Source organism: Leptonychotes weddellii, chromosome 3, assembly GCF_054177405.1.
Source record: "Leptonychotes weddellii isolate Sample4059 chromosome 3, ASM5417740v2, whole genome shotgun sequence".
NCBI classification, from domain to species: Eukaryota; Metazoa; Chordata; class Mammalia; order Carnivora; family Phocidae; genus Leptonychotes; species Leptonychotes weddellii.
This window is the reverse complement of record NC_138371.1, coordinates 52,476,900-52,496,595: the sequence shown is the minus strand read 5'-3', so window position 1 is coordinate 52,496,595 and position 19,696 is coordinate 52,476,900. Positions and strand designations below refer to the sequence as shown.

At 36.9% G+C, this 19,696-nt stretch overlaps 1 protein-coding gene across 9 annotated transcripts in view; it reads right to left on the bottom strand.

The window, feature by feature from the left end:
• Positions 1 to 14,297: 14,297 nt before the first annotated feature.
• ATF2 (activating transcription factor 2) overlaps positions 14,298 to 19,696 on the bottom strand; it is a 78,421-nt gene continuing 73,022 nt past the window's right edge. For all 9 annotated transcript variants that reach the window (XM_081814129.1, XM_081814130.1, XM_006742122.3 and 6 more), the window contains one exon: positions 14,298 to 16,848. In XM_081814129.1, coding sequence (XP_081670255.1) covers positions 16,622 to 16,848 — 227 coding nt within the window. In that variant the 3' untranslated portion in view covers positions 14,298 to 16,621. The remainder of the gene's footprint in view (positions 16,849 to 19,696) is intronic.

The following is a 19,696-nucleotide window of genomic DNA, read 5'->3' as shown; positions in this document are numbered from 1 at the left end:
ATCATCTGATCTTATGACCCTTGGGGAGACAAACAGGCTCCGCAAAGTCCTGAAACCACCCGTCGTATTCCACATTTATGCTAACTCAGCTCATCTCACCCACAACGCCGCCCCAGGATCCCACAGCAGACGTTGGAGGCGTGCGCAGTGTGGGAGCTGCGGACAAGAAACAAGGCAACTCTGAGGACTTTGAGAACCGGACGTTTACCCCAGGGCTCTACCCCAAGCCCCAGCTTGCCGGACTTGGGGCTTTCCCTCCAGTGTACCCAAACCTACTTTTACACAGTTTAAAGAGCTCTTCTAAATCAATGATTAAATACATCACCCCCCTCCCCTGGCTGCCCAGATGAGCAAAGAACAACATCTGGCTATCGGAGAAGCCCCGGCCCAGGGCTGTGCGCACTTTGCCTGGGCCCCTTCCTCTTGTAGCGGGAGGCGGGCTGGTGATGAGGTCCTGGGCCTGGAGCCTCTTTGGCGAGGGTGATGGCAGGTGACTGAAGACCCAGAGCACGCGGGCCCAGCCGACTGCCTATGGCAACAGCATCTGGTTACAGAGTCCAAAGAGAGCTCAAGCGGATGCGAGAGCTAGGAGGCCACGAGGACTCTCAGAAGGTCACCGGCCACTTCAGCCTGCTGGTGCAGGGCTGTGTCCGCAGGCTGCCCTCCCTGTACACCAGGCCTTCTGACTGTAAAGTATATTAAAAGTCTGCTATATAATGTCAGGTGAGCTCCAAAAGACACTTAACTTCAAATCCAACTCTCTGTTGTGGGAATCTTCTTTCTTTATGGCACTCTTCTTGCTTTATAGCTCTGCTATGTATTAAAATATTTCAAATATTGGGGCGCATGGGTGGCTCAGTCAGTTAAGCGTCCAACTCTTGATTTCAGCTCAGGTCATGATCTCAGGATTGTGAGATTGAGCCCTGCCTTGGGTTCACGCTGGGGGCGGAGCTTAAGATCCTTTCTCTCCTTTTCCCTCTGCCCCTTCCCCCCTGCTGCACACTCTAAAAAAAAAAATTCAAATATTATATATCTATTTTTATCTACAGGGAAGAGATAGGGTTGCATTCCACATTATCCCTATCTGCCATCCTGAAGTTCTCCCCAACAATAACAAACAAAGAATTCCAAAATTTAAAAAAAAAGTTAAATTATTGGGAAAGCAGATGCACTGGTTTTATTTTCTTTGAAAATAAAAATATTTATTTCATCTTACCCTATGCATCTTTTTACGTGGTTATAATTAGAACATAAATCATGATTTTAATGCTTGTTTAATATTCATTGGGTTCCCACACAGTGCTTTTGTAGTGAATTTCTTAGTAGTTTCTGCTTGTTCATCAAGTAGAACATAAATATAATCTAATTTACAGTTAGATCTGATCTTAAGATCTTGAAATTATTTTTAAAAATTCCTAACTACAGCTCTCCTTCTAAATGCAATTTTTCTAATAGACCTTCCATTTAGGAAGATATAAGTTGTTCTTCTAAGTTTTAGAAAGAAGTACTATATTTTGAGATGAGTCGCTTAAACTGGGTCTATTTTGGTTTGTCTTGAAGGAGTATGATGTACTACTGGATTGGTTATCTTTCCTCTGTCCAAAGGAGTATTTATATTTCACTCAAATGAAAGAGTGGACCTCAGAATCATGATGAATGTGAGAGAAACTGGTCCACAATGGCATTTTAGGGCATCAAATCAGTGCCCATTTATTTCAAACACTAATCAACCAAATCTGCTCTTGCCATAAATACTTGCAATTACTTAAGATTACCGAATAGCCTCATGAGAAGTAACATAAGGGTCCAGGAATTTGGTCACGGTGTTTGAGTGACCTCAGTCCTACAACTCTAAGAAACTGAATTCTGCAAATAAGCAGTGAGTTTGGAAGCGGGTATGAAGCCTCAGGTGGGATTACAGGCCCAGCCAACACTTTGATTTCAGCCTGTGAGACTTGAAACAGAGAAGCCGGGCCTATGTCATGCCCAGACTTCAGGCCTAAAAACCTGAGATAACAAATAGGTATTGTTGTTGTAAGCTGATAAGTTTGTGGTAGTTTGTTGTACAAATAGAAAATGAATGCATCTTTTACCCAGGGATTTTTGTTTTATTGAGTTATCATTGACATTTAACATGGTATTAGTTCCAGGTGTACAACATAATGATTTAATATTTGTACATATCATAAAATAATCACCACAGTAAGTCTAGTTAACATCCATCACCATACAGAGTTATAACAATCTTTTCTTAGGATAAGCACTTTTAATATTTATTCCCTTAGCAACTTTCATATATGCAGTACAGTATCATTAACTATAGGCATCATGCTGTACATTATATCCCCACTGGATTGGAAGTTTGTACATTTTGACCCCTTGCACCCATTCTGACCATCTCCCCACATGCCTCCCTCTAGCAACCATCAATCTGTTTTCTGTATCTACGAGCTCAGGGTTTTTTGTTTTTATTTTTTAAGATTCCACATAAAAGTGAGATCATAACACTATTTGTCTAGCTCTGACTTATTTCATTTAGCAGATGCCCTCAAGGTTCATCCATGTTGTCACAAATGGCAAGATTTTCTTCATTTTTTATAGTACTCCATTGGATGTATATACACATTCATCCATCTATGAACACTTAGGCTGTCTCCATTATACTGGCTATTCTACGTAGCTGTAATGAACATGAGGGTGCATATAATTTTTCAAGTTAGTGTTTTAATTTTCTTTGGATAAATACCAAGAAGAGGTATTGTGGATCATATGGTATCTCTCAATTTTTTTGAGGAACCCCCATACTGTTCTCCACAATGGCCACACCAATGTACATTCCCAACAGTGCACAAGGGTTCCCTTTTCTCCACATTATCAACACTTATTACTTTTTGATAATAGCCATTCTAAAGTGATATCTCATTGTGGTTTTAATTTGCATTTCCTTGATGATTTGTGGTAGTGGCCATCTGTATGTCTTCTTTGAAAAAATGTCTATTTGGTTCCTCTGCCATTTTTATATCAGATTTTGGGGTTTTGCTATTGAGTAGGAGTTCTTATACTTGCTTTATATGAGTTCTTGATATATTTTGGATATTTCTCCTGATCAGACATATGATTTGCAAATATTTTTTTCCAATTCCCTAGACTGCCTTTTCATTTTTTGCAGAAACCTTTCAGTTTGATATGGTCCCACTGGTTTATTTTTGCTTTTGCTGTCTTTGCTTTTGCTGTCAAATCCAAAAACTCAACACCAACACTGATGTCAAAGAGTTTACCACCTATGTCTTTTTCTAGGAGTTTTATGAATTAATTTTAGTTTATGGTTTAAGATAGTGGTCGTTTCATTCTCTTGCATGTGACCCTCCAGTTCTCCCAACCCCATTTCTTGAAGAGACGATCCTTTCCCCATTGTATATTCTTGGCTCCCTTGTTGTAAATTAATTGACCTTATGTGTGTGACTGTACTTCCGGGCTCTCAATTCTGTTCCATTGATCCATGTCTGTTTTTATGCCATATCATACTGTTTTGATTATTATAGCTTTGTAATGTAATTTGAAATCAAGGAGAATGATGCCTCAGCTTTGCTCTTCTTTCTCAAGATTGCTTTAGCTATTTGGGATCTTTTGTGGTTCCATACAAATTTTAGAATTGTGTTTTCTATTTCTGTGAAATTTTGATAGGGATTGCACCGAGTCTATAATTGCTTTGGGTAGTATGGACATTTTAACAATATTAATTCTTCCAGTTTGTGAGCACAGAATATCTTTCCATTTATTTGTGGCTTCTTCAATTTCTTTGTGTCTTCTTCAATTTCTTTCATCAACATTGTATAGTTTTCAGCATACAGGTTCTCTGCCTCCTTGGTTAAGTTTATTCCTAGGTATTTTATTCTTTTTGATGCAAATATAAGTGGGATGGTTTTCTTAATTTCTTTCATTATTGTATAGAAATGCAACAGATCTTTGTGTATTCATTTTGTAACCTGCAACTTTACTGATTTCAATTATTAGTTCTCACAGGTTTTTTTGGTGGAGTTTTTAAGGTTTTGTATATGTAGGTCATCTGTACACAGTGACAATTTCACTTCTTCCTTTGCAATTTGGATGCCTTTTCTTTGTCTTGCCTAATTACTCTGGCTAGGACTTCCAGTACTATGTTGAATAAAAGAGCAAGACTGGGCATTTTTACCTTGTTCCTGATCTTGCAGGAAAAACTTTTAGCTTTTTACTCCTGAGTATGATTGTTAGTTGTGGGCTTGTCATATATGACCTTTACTATGTTAAGGTAGGTTTCCTGTATACTCACTTTGAGATGTTCTTATCATAAATGGATGTTGAATTTTGTCAAATGCTTTTTCTGCATCTTTTGAGATGATCCTATGATTTTTAGCCTTCATATTTTAATGTAGCATATCACATTGATTGATTTGCAGCCACACTTGCATCCCTGGAATAAATCCCACTTGATCATGAAGTACGATTCTTTTTTTTTTTAAAGAGAATGCGAACATGAGTGCAGGGGGAGGAGCAGAGGGAGAGGGACAAGCAGATTGCACACTGAGTGTGGAGTCCAACATAGGACTGGATCTCAGGACCCTGCTATCATGACCTCAGCTGAAACCAAGTCAGATGCTTAACCAAATATGTCACCCAGATGCCCCAGTGTCATTCTTTTAATGTATTGTTGAATTTGGTTTGCTTATACTTTGTTGAAGATTTTTGCATCTATGTTCATAAAGGACAGGGGACTGTATTTTCTTGTGACACCCTCGTCTGGTTTTGGTGCCATGTTGTTTAATCGCCACATAGTTTTGAATTTTGGAATTACATTTTCTAAAAAAATTATCTCTTTATCAAGTTAAGTTATTTTTATGGAGTTGTTATTCTACTATTTTATGTCTCTGCTGAATTTAATCCCTTTTCCTCCCTAGCATTGTTTATCTGTGATTTTTTGTTATAATTTTAAAAGTTTATTGAAGGAGAACATTACATACAGAAAAGCACACTAACCATAATCCTTTCTTTCAATTTTTAAAATATTTCTTCCCCAGAGTTTTGTCTTTTCCGCCCTTCCTTCCTCAAAGCCAACTTTGGGTGTTGTTTCTCCTTTCATTTTTTTTTTTTTAAAGATTTCATTTATTTATTTGACAGTGAGAGAGGGAACACAAGCAGGGGGAGTGGGAGAGGGAGAAGCAGGCTTCCCGCTGAGCAGGGAGCCCGATGCGGGGCTCGATCCCAGGACTCTGGGATCATGACCTGAGCCAAAGGCAGACGCTTAATGACTGAGCCACCCAGCACCCCTTCATTTTTTAAAATACCCATTTCCACTGGTATTTTCCTTTAATTATCCTTTTTTTAGTATTCTTTGTTATTGTTTTCATAACTTAAGTTAGATTGTTATCTCATTTTCAGCCTTTCTTCTTTTCCTATTTAAATTTATGAAATTCCATCTATGTACTGTATGGACTAATTTAGCAGGAACCCACGTTTTGACATGTTGGGTTTTCAATCTATCTTTGCCTTCACTCTTAAGTAACAGTTAAATAATAGAATTCTGGGGGCGCCTGGGTGGCTCAGTCGTTAAGCGTCTGCCTTCGGCTCGGGTCATGATCCCAGGGTCCTGGGATCGAGCCCCACATCGGGCTCCCTGCTCCGCGGGAAGCCTGCTTCTCCCTCTCCCACTCCCGCTGCTTGTGTTCCCTCTCTCGCGGTATCTCTCTCTGTCAAATAAATAAAATCTTAAAAAAAAAAAAATAATAAAAAAAAATAGAATTCTGGGTTGGCTGTCATTTATCCCTCAGCGTTTTTCAATTTTTAAAATAAACTTTTTTCTGGGAAAATTTCAAAAACACCAAGTAGAGAAAATACTCCTGTGTTAGCAATTAGCAAGGATTCTTGAGCACTTTGAAGATATTATTCCCTTTTTCTTCTGACCCCTGTTGTAAGTCCATTGTCATTTTTTGGTTCTTATTCCTCTGTGGGATAGTATCTTTCCTCTGCTTTTAAGATTGTCTCTGTCTTTGGTGTTCTGAAGTATTAACAGGATGTGTCCAGGAAGCGATATAGATTTATGTAAACTGTTTCTTGAATTTGTGTTTAATTTATTGTAGATAATATTGTCATTATCTCTTTGAATATAATCTCTCCCATTCTTTTAACTCTTTTCTTCTGGAATTCCTATTAGACACACATAGGAGCTGCTTCTACTCTGTCTCACAACTTCTCTCTTATATGTTCTTTATCCCTTGATACATTGTATAATTTCTTCAAGTCTGATTTGAGTGTACTATTCTCTGCTTCTAGTCTACAATTAACATACATTGACCTTTTAATTTTTTTTAACATTTTAAACAATATACTCAATAGAGGCTATTATTTATTTAAACGATGTGTTTATTTGACAGAGACAGCAAGCTCAAGCAGGCAGGGCTGTCAGCAGAAGGAGAGGGAGAAGCAGACCTCCTGCTGAGGAGGGAGCCCGACGCAGGGCTCGATCCCAGGACCCTGGGATCATGACCTGAGCCGAAGGCAGACACTTAACCGACTGAGCCACCCAAGCTTTTAATTTCAATATGTGTATTTTTCACTTGTAAAAGTTCTATTATTTTTCAAATCTTCCTGTTTATACTTCAGAGTGTCTTATTTTCTTAGTTTTGATTTCTTCTTTTATTCATTAGTCATTTTAACATCCTTGTATTTTCTTTCAGATTATTGTTTTATCAGCTCAAGTTCTTGGTTCTCTAATCCTCCTGTTGTTTGCTAATCCTATTTTGTGGCAGTTTTGTTTGTTCTAACACATACTCATTTTTAGTCAGGCAAATTTTTTTTTCCCTATGACACCTGAGTATGAGTTGGACTGCAGGAGTGTTCACTTATAGAGATTTTGCATTTGTGCCAAATGTATCCTGTTAATTTTTCAGCTTGATTCCCTAGATCATGTGGATGGTGCACACTGAAACAATGACACCCAACTGCACAGGGCAGGGGTGTTCCATTTTTCAGGGTAGACTTTTTAAAAATTGGAACATATGCAGTAAGAAACAAGCTTTCTTTTTATTTCTTTGTGGGTGTGATCCTAAGGTACTCCTTTAATGTAAGGGTGTAGTTTCAAAAATCAGAGAGCCCAAGACTTCTTTGCCATCCCCTGATGGTAGATAAAATCCAAGTGCCTATGAGGTTATGGTCACTTGTTCAAACCATTGTACTGAATATGTTCCCATAGGTCACAGAAGACATCCTTATTCCTAAATTAAGTGGTAATTTGTATCTTCACAACCCTTGACATTTTTGTTGCATGTAAACCACTTGTTTTAAGTTTTGCTTTTCTTGTCTGTGCCAGAAAGAACACTTGTTTGGGATTAGGAGATGGGTGTAGATATTGATCCTGCCACTTACTGGTTGTGCGGCACTGATTAAATAATTCAACTTTTGAGGTTGATTTCTTATTTAAAATGAGGATACGGGCGCTGGGTGGCTCAGTTGGTTGAGCATCCAACTCTTGACTTTGGCTCAGGTCATCATCTCAAGGTTGTGGGATTGAGCCCCACGTTGGGCTCTATACTCAGTGGGGAGTCTGCTTGGGATTTATCTCTCCCTCTCCCTCCACCCCTCCCCACCATGCACACCTTTCTCTCCAAAATAAATAAATATTTTTAAAAAATAAAATGAGGTAATGCCATCTTCATATGATTCAGAGGTTCTTATAAGTTAGTATCTATAAAAGTACTTAATATATTGTAGAGCACCACAGAAATGAATTATTATACTATCTTGGTTCTCTTCTGACCACTCTGCCTTTTCTCTCTTACTATAATCATACGGTAATATTCAAGACTTGCTCTTCTGCCTGTCTCCCATTACATCTTGTCTTTCAAATAATTCAAGATAATTAATTCAGTCTCAGGATTTTAATGATCAACTTCCAAATCCCTATTGTCAACTCTTTTCTTACTAAAACAACAGTACTATCACAGGGTTTTGATGATGCTTGAATGAGATAAATGGAGGTACCCTAGTAAACAATATACTCAATAGAGGCTATTATTACATTTTTATGTGCTTCCTGGATATTTCCATTTTTAAAAATTCCAGTATAATATAGTGTTATATTAGTTTCAGTTGTACAATATAGTGATTCAACAATTCTATACATTACTCAGTGTTCATCCTGGTAAATGTACTCTTAATCCCCTTCACCTATTTCAACCACCGTCCCTCACCTCTCTGGTAACCATCAGTTCTCTATATTTGAGTGTTTTTTTGCATCTTTTTTTCTTTGTTCTTTGTTCATTTAATTCCACGAGTGAAAACATACAGTATTTGTCCCTCTCTTTTATTTCAGTTAGCATTATGCCCTCTAGATCCAACCATGTTGTCATTACAAATGGCAAGATTTCACTTTTTTATGGTTGAGTAATATTCCACTGAATACACACACACACACACCACTTCTTTATCCATTGATGTATCAATGTACTTGGGTTGCTTCCATGACTTGGCTATTGCAAATAATGCTGCAATAAACATCGGGGTACATACAGCTTTTTAAATTAGTGTTTTAGTATTCTTTGGGTAAGTATCCAGTAGTCGAATTACTGGATCATATGGTTGTTCTATTTTTAACTTTTTGAGGAATCTCCATACTGTTTTCCACAGTAGCTGCATCAGTTTGCATTCCCACCAACAGTGCCAAAGGGTTCCTTTTCCTCCACATCCTTGCCAACACTTGTTTGATTCTTATGTTTTTGATTCTGACAGGTGCAAGGTGATATCTCATTGTGGTTTTGATTTGCATTTCCCTGATGATGAGTGATGTTGAGCATCTTCTTGTCTATTGGCCATCTGTAAGTCTTCTTTGGAGAAATGTCTGTTCATGTCTTCTGCCCATTTTAACTGGATTATTTGCTTTTTGGGTGTTGTGTAAGTTCTTTATATATTTTTGATGATATCCCCTTATCAGATATATCATTTGCAAATATCTTCTCCCATTCAGTAGGTTGTCTTTTTGTTTTGTTGATAGTTTCCTTTGCTGTGCAGAAGCTTTTTCATTTTGATGTAGTCCCAATAGTTTACTTTTGCTTTTGTTTCCCTTGCCTTAGAAGACATATCTAGAAAAATGTTGCTATGGCTGATGTCAGAGAATTTTTTTTTTAAAAGTATTTATTTATTTATTTATTTGACAGAGAGAGACACAGCGAGAGAGGGAACACAAGCAGGGGGAGTGGGAGAGGGAGAAGCAGACTTCCTGCAGAGCAGGGAGCCCAACGTGGGGCTCAATCCCAGGACCCTGGGACCATGACCTGAGCCGAAGGCAGACGCTCAACGACTGAGCCACCCAGGTGCCTAAGTTAAGTGATTTTTTTAAAAAAGACTTTTTACTTATTTACTTGACAGAGAGAGAGGGGGGAGTGGCAGGCAGAGGGAGAGGGAGAGGGAGAAGCAGGCTTCCCGTGGAGCGGGGAGCCAATGTGGGGCTCGATCCCAGGACCCTGGGATCATGACCTGAGCCGAAGGCAGATGCTTAACGACTGAGCCACCCAGGCGCCCCTGATGTCAGAGAATTACTGCCTATGCTCTCTTCTAGGATTTTTATGGTTTAAGGTCTCTCACCTAGGGCTTTAATCCATTTTGAGTTTATCTTTGTGTAGTGTAAGAAAGTGGTCCAGTTTCACTTCTTTGCATGTAGCTATCCAATTTTCCAAATACCATTTGAAGAGACTGTCTTTCCCCCACTGTATATTCTTGCCTTTTTTGTTCTTGATTAACCATATAATTGTGGGTTTATTTCTGGCCTCTCTATTCTGTCCTGTTTGACCTGTGTGTCTATTTTTGTACCAGTACCATACTGTTTTGATTACTATAGCCTTGTAGTATTTCCTGAAATCTGGGATTGTGATACTTCCAGGTTTGTTCTTTTTCGAGATTGCTTTGGCTATTGGGGTGCCTGGGTGGCTCAGTTGTTAAGCATCTGCCTTCGGCTCAGATCATTGTCCCAGGGTCGTGGGCTCGAGCCCTGCATTGGGCTCCCTGCTCAGCGGGAAGCCTGCTTCTCCCTCTCCCACTCCCCCTGCTTGTGTTCCCTCTCTCGCTGTGTCTGTCAAATAAATAAAGAAAATCTTAAAAAAAAAAAAAAAAGATTGCTTTGGCTATTTGGGGTCTTTTGTGTTCCACGCAAATTTTAGTATTATTTGTTCTAGTTCTGTGAACGATGCTGTTGGTATTTTGATAGGGATTACATTAGAACTATAGCATCTATAGATTGTTTTGGGGAGTATGTTAACAGTATTTGTTCTCCCAATCCATAAGCATGAAGTATCTTTTCCATTTGTCTGTGTCATCTTCAATTAGTTTCACTGATGTTTTATAGTTTCCAGAGTACAAGTCTTTCACCTCCTTGGTTAAATTTATTCCTAGGTACTATATTCTTTTTGTAATTAGAAATGGAATTGTTTTCTTAATTTCTTTCGGCTACTTCATTATTAGTGCATAGAAATGCAACAGATTTCTATATGTTGATTTTGTATCCCGTGACCTTATTGAATTCATTCATTGCTTCTAGTCGTTTTTTTGGTGGAGTCTGGACATTTAATCTCCAAAATACTAAACACCTGTCCTTCCCAAATTAGCTCCCTTTCCCTACTTATTCTTACAAGTGATACCACCTGTCTTTCAAGCCTCAAAAATGGGAGTCTTCTTTCTTTGCTTTTCATCATCTCCCTTTTAGTCTATAAACTCTATAGGTATTTCTTGCAAAATATTTCTTACACCTATTCCTTTTGCTACTTATTGGCCCTTCTTCCCTAGTGCTTATTACAACTCATGCCTGAATTACTGCAACTTGGTAGCTGATTTCCATGTGGACCAGCCTTCCCATTATTGTCTGTTCCTTAAACCACTTTCCTAATGTCCCTTTTCTGAAAGTCGATGGTTTGCTAGGTTTTAGAGTCCCAATCAACTCTGAAGGCCCTCTATAATCTAGACTACTAGTTACAGCAGGCATACAGATGTCTTTTATGCAAGCTCTTACAGAGCAATGTCATTTTCAATGATAGCGCACTGCTTCTGAGGCACTCCTATAGCATCTACAGATAAGCTATTGACAAGGATGTTTATGCTTTAGCAGATTGCCTCATGGTGCTGGAAGTCACCTCAGAAACCATTAGCTGAACTGAATAAACTGAGATGTAAAAGAAGTACTTTCCTAAAAATTTAGTAGTTGGGGAAAGTCAATAATTATCTGATTTTTTAAATGTCCAGATTAATTAATGCTAGGATAGTATTATTACCTTTTATTTTTCACTGATGTTATTTAATTAGACCCTCTGACAATTTTAACAAGCACAATTCCCAAAATGGACTTTAAAAGCTACATGTTTAAATTACAAAAATTTGGTAGAAAAAAATCAAACAATACAGTAATAATGGATAATGCAAAGGGTTTACTTTTGAAGATAGATGTATTGACAAGGTTTATTTCCTCACAAACAATGCATTTGTTCCCAATTTGGAGAACCTTACAATAGACAACTCTATCATCTTAAATTCTGCTAAGTAAACCCCATTAAATAATTATTGCTTAATTTTTGTGTCAGGCTATAAAAAACTGCATCTCTTCCTAATTTACATGCCCTCTTTGGGAGAATATTCTTTTTTTTTGGTGGTGGTGGGGGTCTACTTTCATAGAAAGTGATTTCTAATGTAAGTGAATAAAGTAAACCAATCTTTATCTGACATAACTGACAGTTAAAAATGAGATTCAGACTCAAATACTTTCCCAAATAATTGAGGTAATGCATGATAAAGCCATGGCAACTATTTTGTTAAACAAATTCTAGCTCAAGGAATGGTCTCAAATGTAAAATTTAATGCAAAATAAAGAGGCAAGGGAAGGCATTGTGACCATGACCAGGTTGTATCAAGGACATCCTCTTCTCAGAAAGCCACTGGAAAAATTTTCATGTATATTTGAGGAAAAAAGATGCAACTCACTGGACCACTGTTGAATAACAAAACCCTTTCAGAGTGCCGTGACTTATTTGGTAATTTTACAACTAACATTTGATTTGGTGCTTTGGACTGCTACAACAGAATAAAACTATGTATATTTTCTCTTTTATTGTAGGTTCCAATGTCACATGGCCTTTGTTATTTCAGAACTAATAAATCCTTTAGTTTTGAAACATTTTCACTGATTGTTCTTTTTCTATGGCAACTTACCATTTACTTAAATGGTAGAATGCTTTTTCCAGAAAAGTCTTTATTCTAAATTTTGTGTGCATTTTTCTCCACATAGAAGGATGCTAAACTCTCTAGGATCTTAATACTTTGCCTCAATGAACGATCATGTCTCAGTCAGTTGTTAGTCTGGAGAGACCTGTACTTTTTTTTAAAACCATGTGAGAATTAGGGAATATATTTGTATTTATTAATAGTTTAAAGAAATGATTTTTCATAACTACATAAGACATAAAATGGTACAACTTTCCTTCAAAAGTAACCATTAACCTATGGTCAAGATAATCTAGAAATATCAGATTTAAAATGTTTTTCTTCTAAATGTCTTTTAGAACTAATTGCTTTGGTAACTGTGTCATCTAGGCATTTTTTTTCTGTGTATCTGTGCATGTGTATATTTACATAAATGAAGGCCTAGGAGTAAACAGGATTCTCCCATAGTTATACTCTCATAAGTAAATTCTTAATGTCAAGCATTAATTGCTACAGTCTGAGATGCAGAATTAATAAAACTACATTTAACATTAAGTACATGCCAGAGACAAGATTATTTTCCTGTCCTCTGAAACAAATCAATGCCAACATGAGTTTGACCTTTTAATATTTCGTCAAATTTTGTTAGAGGAGAACATCACCTTGTCTTCATGAAATCTTTTATCTAAAATCATGTAATCCAGATTAAGTACATTCGTTAGAATGTGTAACTTAATGTAAAAATTGGCCATTTGATTTTTTGCATCTCTTCAGATTGGCTCAATCTGAAAGAGAAGACTGAAATATCACTTCACATGCTCTCCCGCCTCTGTTTCTTAAACCTGACCACTTCTTTTTTTTTTTTAAAGATTTTATTTATTTATTCATGAGAGACAGAGAGAGAGAGAGGCAGAGGGAGAAGCAGGCTCCCAAGGACCAGGGAGCCCGATGTGGGACTCGATCCCAGGACCCCGGGATCATGACCTGAGCCGAAGGCAGACGCTTAAGCATCTGAGCCACCCAGGTGCCCAAACCTGACCACTTCTAACATAATATACAATGTATTTAGTATGTTTATTGTTTTCCCCCAACACTTTCCTGCCCACCCACTTTAGAATGTAGCTCCAAAAGGCAGGGATTTTTGTGTTTGGGCTACTGGTGGATTTCCAAGTGCCCAGAACAATGACCAACACACCTAGTTAAGCACTCATTCACTGAATAAAACAAAGTTGTAAATGCATTCAGAGATATAACAGCACGGGGGTGGGGGAGCAAATCATCTTGCAGGCCACTTTAAGCTCTGACTACAATGAAGAAGGGGCTCCAGGATTTGGAGTAGAGAAGTGCTATAAGCGGATTCACATTTGGAAAGCACCACTCTAACTGCTGTACTGAGGATGGTCTACAGTAGGCAGGGGAGAAGCAAGGAGACAGTTACAAGGCAAATACAGTAACCTGGGTGACAAAAAATGAGGGCATGGATCAGGATGATAGCACTGTACGGGATGAGAAGCGGCTGAGTTCTCGACCGTTCTGAAGGAAAAGCCAATAGCATTTCTGGATAGTCTGGAGGTGGGCTGTGAGAAAAGAGGAATCAAGGATCACAACAGAGTTGTCCCAGCTTAAGCAGCTGGAAGAATGGAGCTGTCATCAGTGCCTTATGAAAGACTGCTGGAGAAGTACACTTGAAGGGAAGGTGGGGCATGATGAAGAGTCAGTGCTGGACATGTTATACTGAACTATAGTTAACACACAAAGTTGGACACGATATGTTTAAGATGTTTTGTTAGGCAGTCGCCAAGAGATGCCAAAGGCTGGTGGATCTGTGTGTGGCTGTAGTTGAGGGGAGGTTCCTGGCTGGGGAACATTAGAGGTTCACTGTATATGAATGGGGTTTAATGAATGCAGAGAAGAACAAGGCCTGAGCACCCTGCAGTTGAAAAGTCTTTGAGAAGCAATGAATTTTATAACATAAATAGAAAGACTACCTGGTTCTTCTCAGGTAATAAACGTCCTGAAGAAAAAAAAACCACCCATATTATTATCAGGTGATGTTACTTTATGAAAGATAGGTAAGGACAAGCAAATTATGAACATAATTTAAAGATAGAATTTATTCTCTGATGGTTTACTCATGCAAACTGCACATAAAAGAAAGTAGTACAGTTTGTGTAACATTGCAAATATAAGGACTCAAAATGCTAGGTACAGAAGTAGTGTGACATCCTGAAAGTCAAAATGGAATTTGTGTATACAACTAATAATGATTTTTATTTGCTGAATACAGACTGATTTACAATGAAAGTTTTGCTAACCTTGGTAAGTTCATTAACCGTTTACATGACTTCTTACATCTATGTAGTTTTATTTTACAGTTGCAAGAATTCCTGTTACCCAAAAACTTTAACTTGCATAAATAATAAAAGAAAAATGTACTGAAGGACTTAGGAGAATGAAAAAATTGAGGCTTTTCCTAACCCATCCAAACTACAATAAAAAATAGCCGCCTTGCAGAATTCATATTTTGTGCCTTTGAGATCAACTCCTTAGCAGAACTATGGCAAAGTCACGATTAGAAATTCATTACTTTAAAATTATAAAATCAGTTTAAAATAAAAAAAAATTTAGAAGTAGGATTATCAACTAAAAATGCTCACTTTTAATAAGCCAAACAATAAAAATCCTATTATCTTCATATCTAAAAGTCCTGAAATGTCATTTGTATAATTTGAATGTTTCCCAGTTTGGAACTTAGGCAGGTGGGATATTTCCTGGAATTATCAAGGATATTCGATATAGGTTTTTTAAATGTCAGTCTCATTAGGAGATGGCACGGAGACGTTCGTAAATAGTGTAGTACAGATGCAGAACAAACTACACAACTTATTATAAATGCATTACAGTTATTTACATAATGGAATCCTGCTTGAATGCCAGAAGTTGCTACTGGGTAGGACTCATAACTATTTTACAAAGTTTTCTTACACACATCTACTACTCTATTTTTAACAATTGAGTCTATTTTAAAATATTGTACTGTATTTTGAACATAACTGCAGAATAAAAATAGATAATGGCACATTAGAAAACTCAGTATCCCACAGATGATTGGATAATGAGAAAAGTGTACCTACAATCATCTCATCAGAAACAAACTACATCATGGAATGTTAGTTATCCAAGCCTGCACAGTAATGACATTTTAAATTGCAATCATCTATTGGCCAGCATCACACTGAAGGCATCATTAAACATTCAAGCAAAGACTGCTGGCATAAACTATTGAAAGAAACATACATACACACACACACACTCTCTCTCTCTCTCTCTCTCATCCACTCTTGCTTCCCACATTATAATTACATTGTTCTAAAGATAGATACTGATTTTTTTCCCACGAGAAATTTTATCAAAATTTGCTACTAAAAGATGACAGTGCTTTCACAAGAATAAGTACAAGTTAGCTTGCAAGTACAAGACAATGGGGGTAAACAGTCTTAGATTTTCTAAGTAATTTTTAGGCTTTTTCTGGCAACCATACCATACTTGATTATGCATAAACTTCTCAGTTTGTAACCTGATATCTGCAAAAAAACCCAAAACCAAAACCTAATTTCAAAAAATTATTAAGATATTGGATAACCCTGTATCGTAGATTATATAATTTCATATTTTAATAGCCTCAAAACATAGGGTTTAAAACACTGAGGATTTGAAAAATAGTCATTTTGAAATGATAAAGGATTCCAAATTCATGTCTACTTAAAATCTTAAAGAAAACACATGATTAATGATCTTGATTTAGTTTCAGAGTGTGCATAAAAGCATCGTATGTCTCTTACCATGTTTCAGTCACTTAAAAAGTGTTTTCTAATGTTTTTCCTTTTGCATAATGTGCAAAATAAAAGGCAAAAAGATTAAAAGCAAATCTCTATCTTTCTCTTGCTAGTGCTTTATGACCTTGTTAACATTACAAAGTCAATAGGGACTACGCAGAACTTTGGTATAAATGATAAACAATACTACCATCACAGTTGAGGATTTAGAGGTGGTCAAAAGAAATGGAAGTGGGAAGAGATTCAGTAACACCCCCATTTATTAAAACACCACCAAATTAAAAGTGAAATAAACCACAATGAATTATAATACAATTTACACATTGAGCACAGGAAATTAATAAATCTAACAATATTTATAAAAAAAGCAAAATCAGTCTTTTTCCAGAGACTAAAAACTGTTGTTCAGTCTGATCATCAACTGCTGCTACACCAACTTTAGAGCCAAATTTAATTTCAAGTAAAAAAAAAAAATTTACAACCACAGATTTCGCATAAATGGAAACTGGTCTTTCCTTGATTTCCCTTTGAAGTCACTAATGAGTATCTAAAACTGCCACACTGCAGGTTTTTAATCAACTTCCTGAGGGCTGTGACTGGGAGGCAGGAGCCATAGCTATCTGCGAGAGCGCAGGCTCTGTACTCTGGTCCGCCATCTGCGTGAGGACTGACGTGGCCACAGCTTCGGCCTTGGAGGTTGAACTGACTCCATTGGATGTGCTGACAGAACTATGCTGTATAGCTTCTGTATGTGGACTACTTGGCACTGACAGGTCTTCTGAACTATCATCTTTATCGGCGGCTGAGTGGAAAAAAGAGAAGTTACTGTTTCTTAAAGACATCTCTCTGAGAATGTGTCAGTCTTTGTCAGTATACAGAGTGAAAAGTTAGGCTTTTACAAAGTCGCTTATTGAGCTAAGTTGCTATGACTGGGCCTGAGTAAGTGAAAGGTGCCTGTAAGTCCGAAGCAGGCAATTTCACCACAACAGGTCAAATGAAGGTACAACCAGGCACAGGGAAGCATGTGCGTGCCCAGTGCCTCACAGAACAGAGCTGAAGTATTTGCTAAATAGTGTTAAGAAAATCAGGTAGGAATTTGGGAGATAGCCTTGTCCTTACAGATATGATCAAACACTTATCAAGTAACACATTTAACAAAACCAGTCTGTTTGCCTACATGCCATTCTTATTAAAAGATAAAAAAAAATTTACAACCACATGCATAAACAAAATGAATTCTTACATACAAATTACATTTTCCAATTATTCCCTCTGCATTCTCCAGAACTATATTTATTCTGGCTGACTTTCCATCTACTGCAGCAATGGGCGATTATAACACCTGATTCTAATGACGCATCCACATGAGAATAAGCAATATTTAGAATCTAAATGCCACCAGCTGTTATAGCTGCATGAATTAATTGGGGTTCAAATAAAAAATTATATAAAACTCTAGACACTGCAATGGAAAAGATATTCAGAAAGGGGCTAAGTATTTATGAAAAGCTACCAACTTTAAGGCTTGAACAATGAATCTCCTACACCTTTCTCATTTTAACAGGATGGAATCCAGCTACTTCATTTAGTGAAAAATTTGATATGCACAACACACAAGTAGTTATAACATATGTAACTTAGGAGCTACAATGATAACATGAACCAATAACTGTGAACCCCGTCCCAAACTTAAGAGAACACTGCCAATAACAACGATGCTTCCTGGAGGCTCGTCTCATCAAAGGTAATCACCATTCTGATGGTTCTTTAACCATTCCCTTGTTTTTTGTTTGAAACTTTACCAAATGGGTATGTCTCCCTGTACAATATTATTTAGCTTTGTTTATCTTTGAACATCCTGAAAACAGTATCATACTGATGTGTTTTTGTACTTTTCACTGGGCATTAAAATAATTTTTATTTAGTGCTTAAAAGTAACAAGCAGGCTTTCTATCAAATCTGACAATGCAAACTGGCCTGCTTACTAATGAAAATCAATTATTAAAAGACTGTGGACCCTTAAAGCAGGACTCATCCTATGATTTGTGATGCAGAAGACAGGGGGAGGAACCTGGCCAGCCTGACTTCAGTTCAAATAAAATTCCTCATTTTGAGAGTTTTCTGAAATACAGTACTTACAGAATTTTGACAAGTTTGCCTCAAATCCATGCATTTTTGTAAAGCAGTTTTTAAAATGTATTAGACAGAATCCCATCTTCTCTATAAATCTGCTATAAATGCAAAATCACACCTCAAGATAAAAATTTGACCTCAAGATACAATAAAAAATCACAATCAATAATCCTTTTAAAATTATATAAAGCAGAAAGGACACTCTTCTGATGAAGCAATAACAAATGTTATAAAATATTTATAATTCAGTTAAACAGCCAATACAACAGTTACGTGTTCAGAGAAACCCAAACCCTGGCAATGACACTTTAACTGAAAAGAAAACCAAAGAGTTCTCTTTTTTGCACCACTCTTCTTCAACAGGAAAATTGACCTTTCTCTCAATGTTAAGTTCTAGGGATACACCTGCTCTCAAAAATAAAGAGGCTGATCTGTGATGAGAGGTATAAGGAAATTTAAATATATAGTGGAGGCAAGGACTCCAAATGAAACAGTAAATTGTAAGGACAAGTGCCTATCTCCAGACTTTCAGAATTAGGTAAAGCAAATCCTTAGGCTGTACAAAGCATCAGGTACTCACTTATAAATGACATAATTATAAATTTTATATATATATACAATATCTTTATAATGTGATATACCTGTACCTATGTCCACTTCTAGGTCAGGAGAGAAAAATCATTAGTATAATCATAAGCACATAGTATACTCTTACTGCACTCCAAGAGCCATTTTCAGCCCTAAAGCTACAAAACCCCCAGCTATTTGACAATTCACACTATGAAGTTTTCTACCTATGTTCATACATATTTTCATTAATGAAAATATAAGCTCTCAATTACATTTAGGGCCCAAGAAGCTTTCCTTCCCACTTAAGATTATAGAAACAAGCAAAATACCATTTTAATTAGGCCCAGAGATCTAGAAAATATCAATTAATGGTAATAAGATCACTCTTGTGCTTTATTCTTCATAGAATCCAAACATTAAAAATGTATTCATATTTTCATTCATGGTTTATACTATTTGATTGCTAGTGTGACCCCAATTGTCAGGGTTTTCCCATGACTTAGGGGTTTCATTCTACAAGGTGGGGACTTTGAGCCTTAGAACTGAGACCCTATGGTGTGTGCTTTTATACTGTCACCTTTACCTAAAAGATTTTGTAATATTCCTTAATTTCTATTAAACCTTAATTTCACAAATGTTTTGAAAGTGTTAACTATTACAGTTCACCACCATTAGCAATAGCTGCGTGCTACAACATGAACAGTGTTAGGTATCTATGAATTTCCCCACATTTTCTCGAAGATTTAAATATTCACTTAATCTATCTCCCTGGACTACCAAACAACAGAGAAATCACACTTTTTCCTAAGACTTCAAGTGTGAAAAGAGAAATTACTTTAAAATTTCTATAAAACCCAATTATCTCCCAAGAGCTGAAGAACTAATTTTATGCTAAAACTAAATTTTTACTTCAGTCTATTTGACTATCTAGATGACTAGACAGAAAA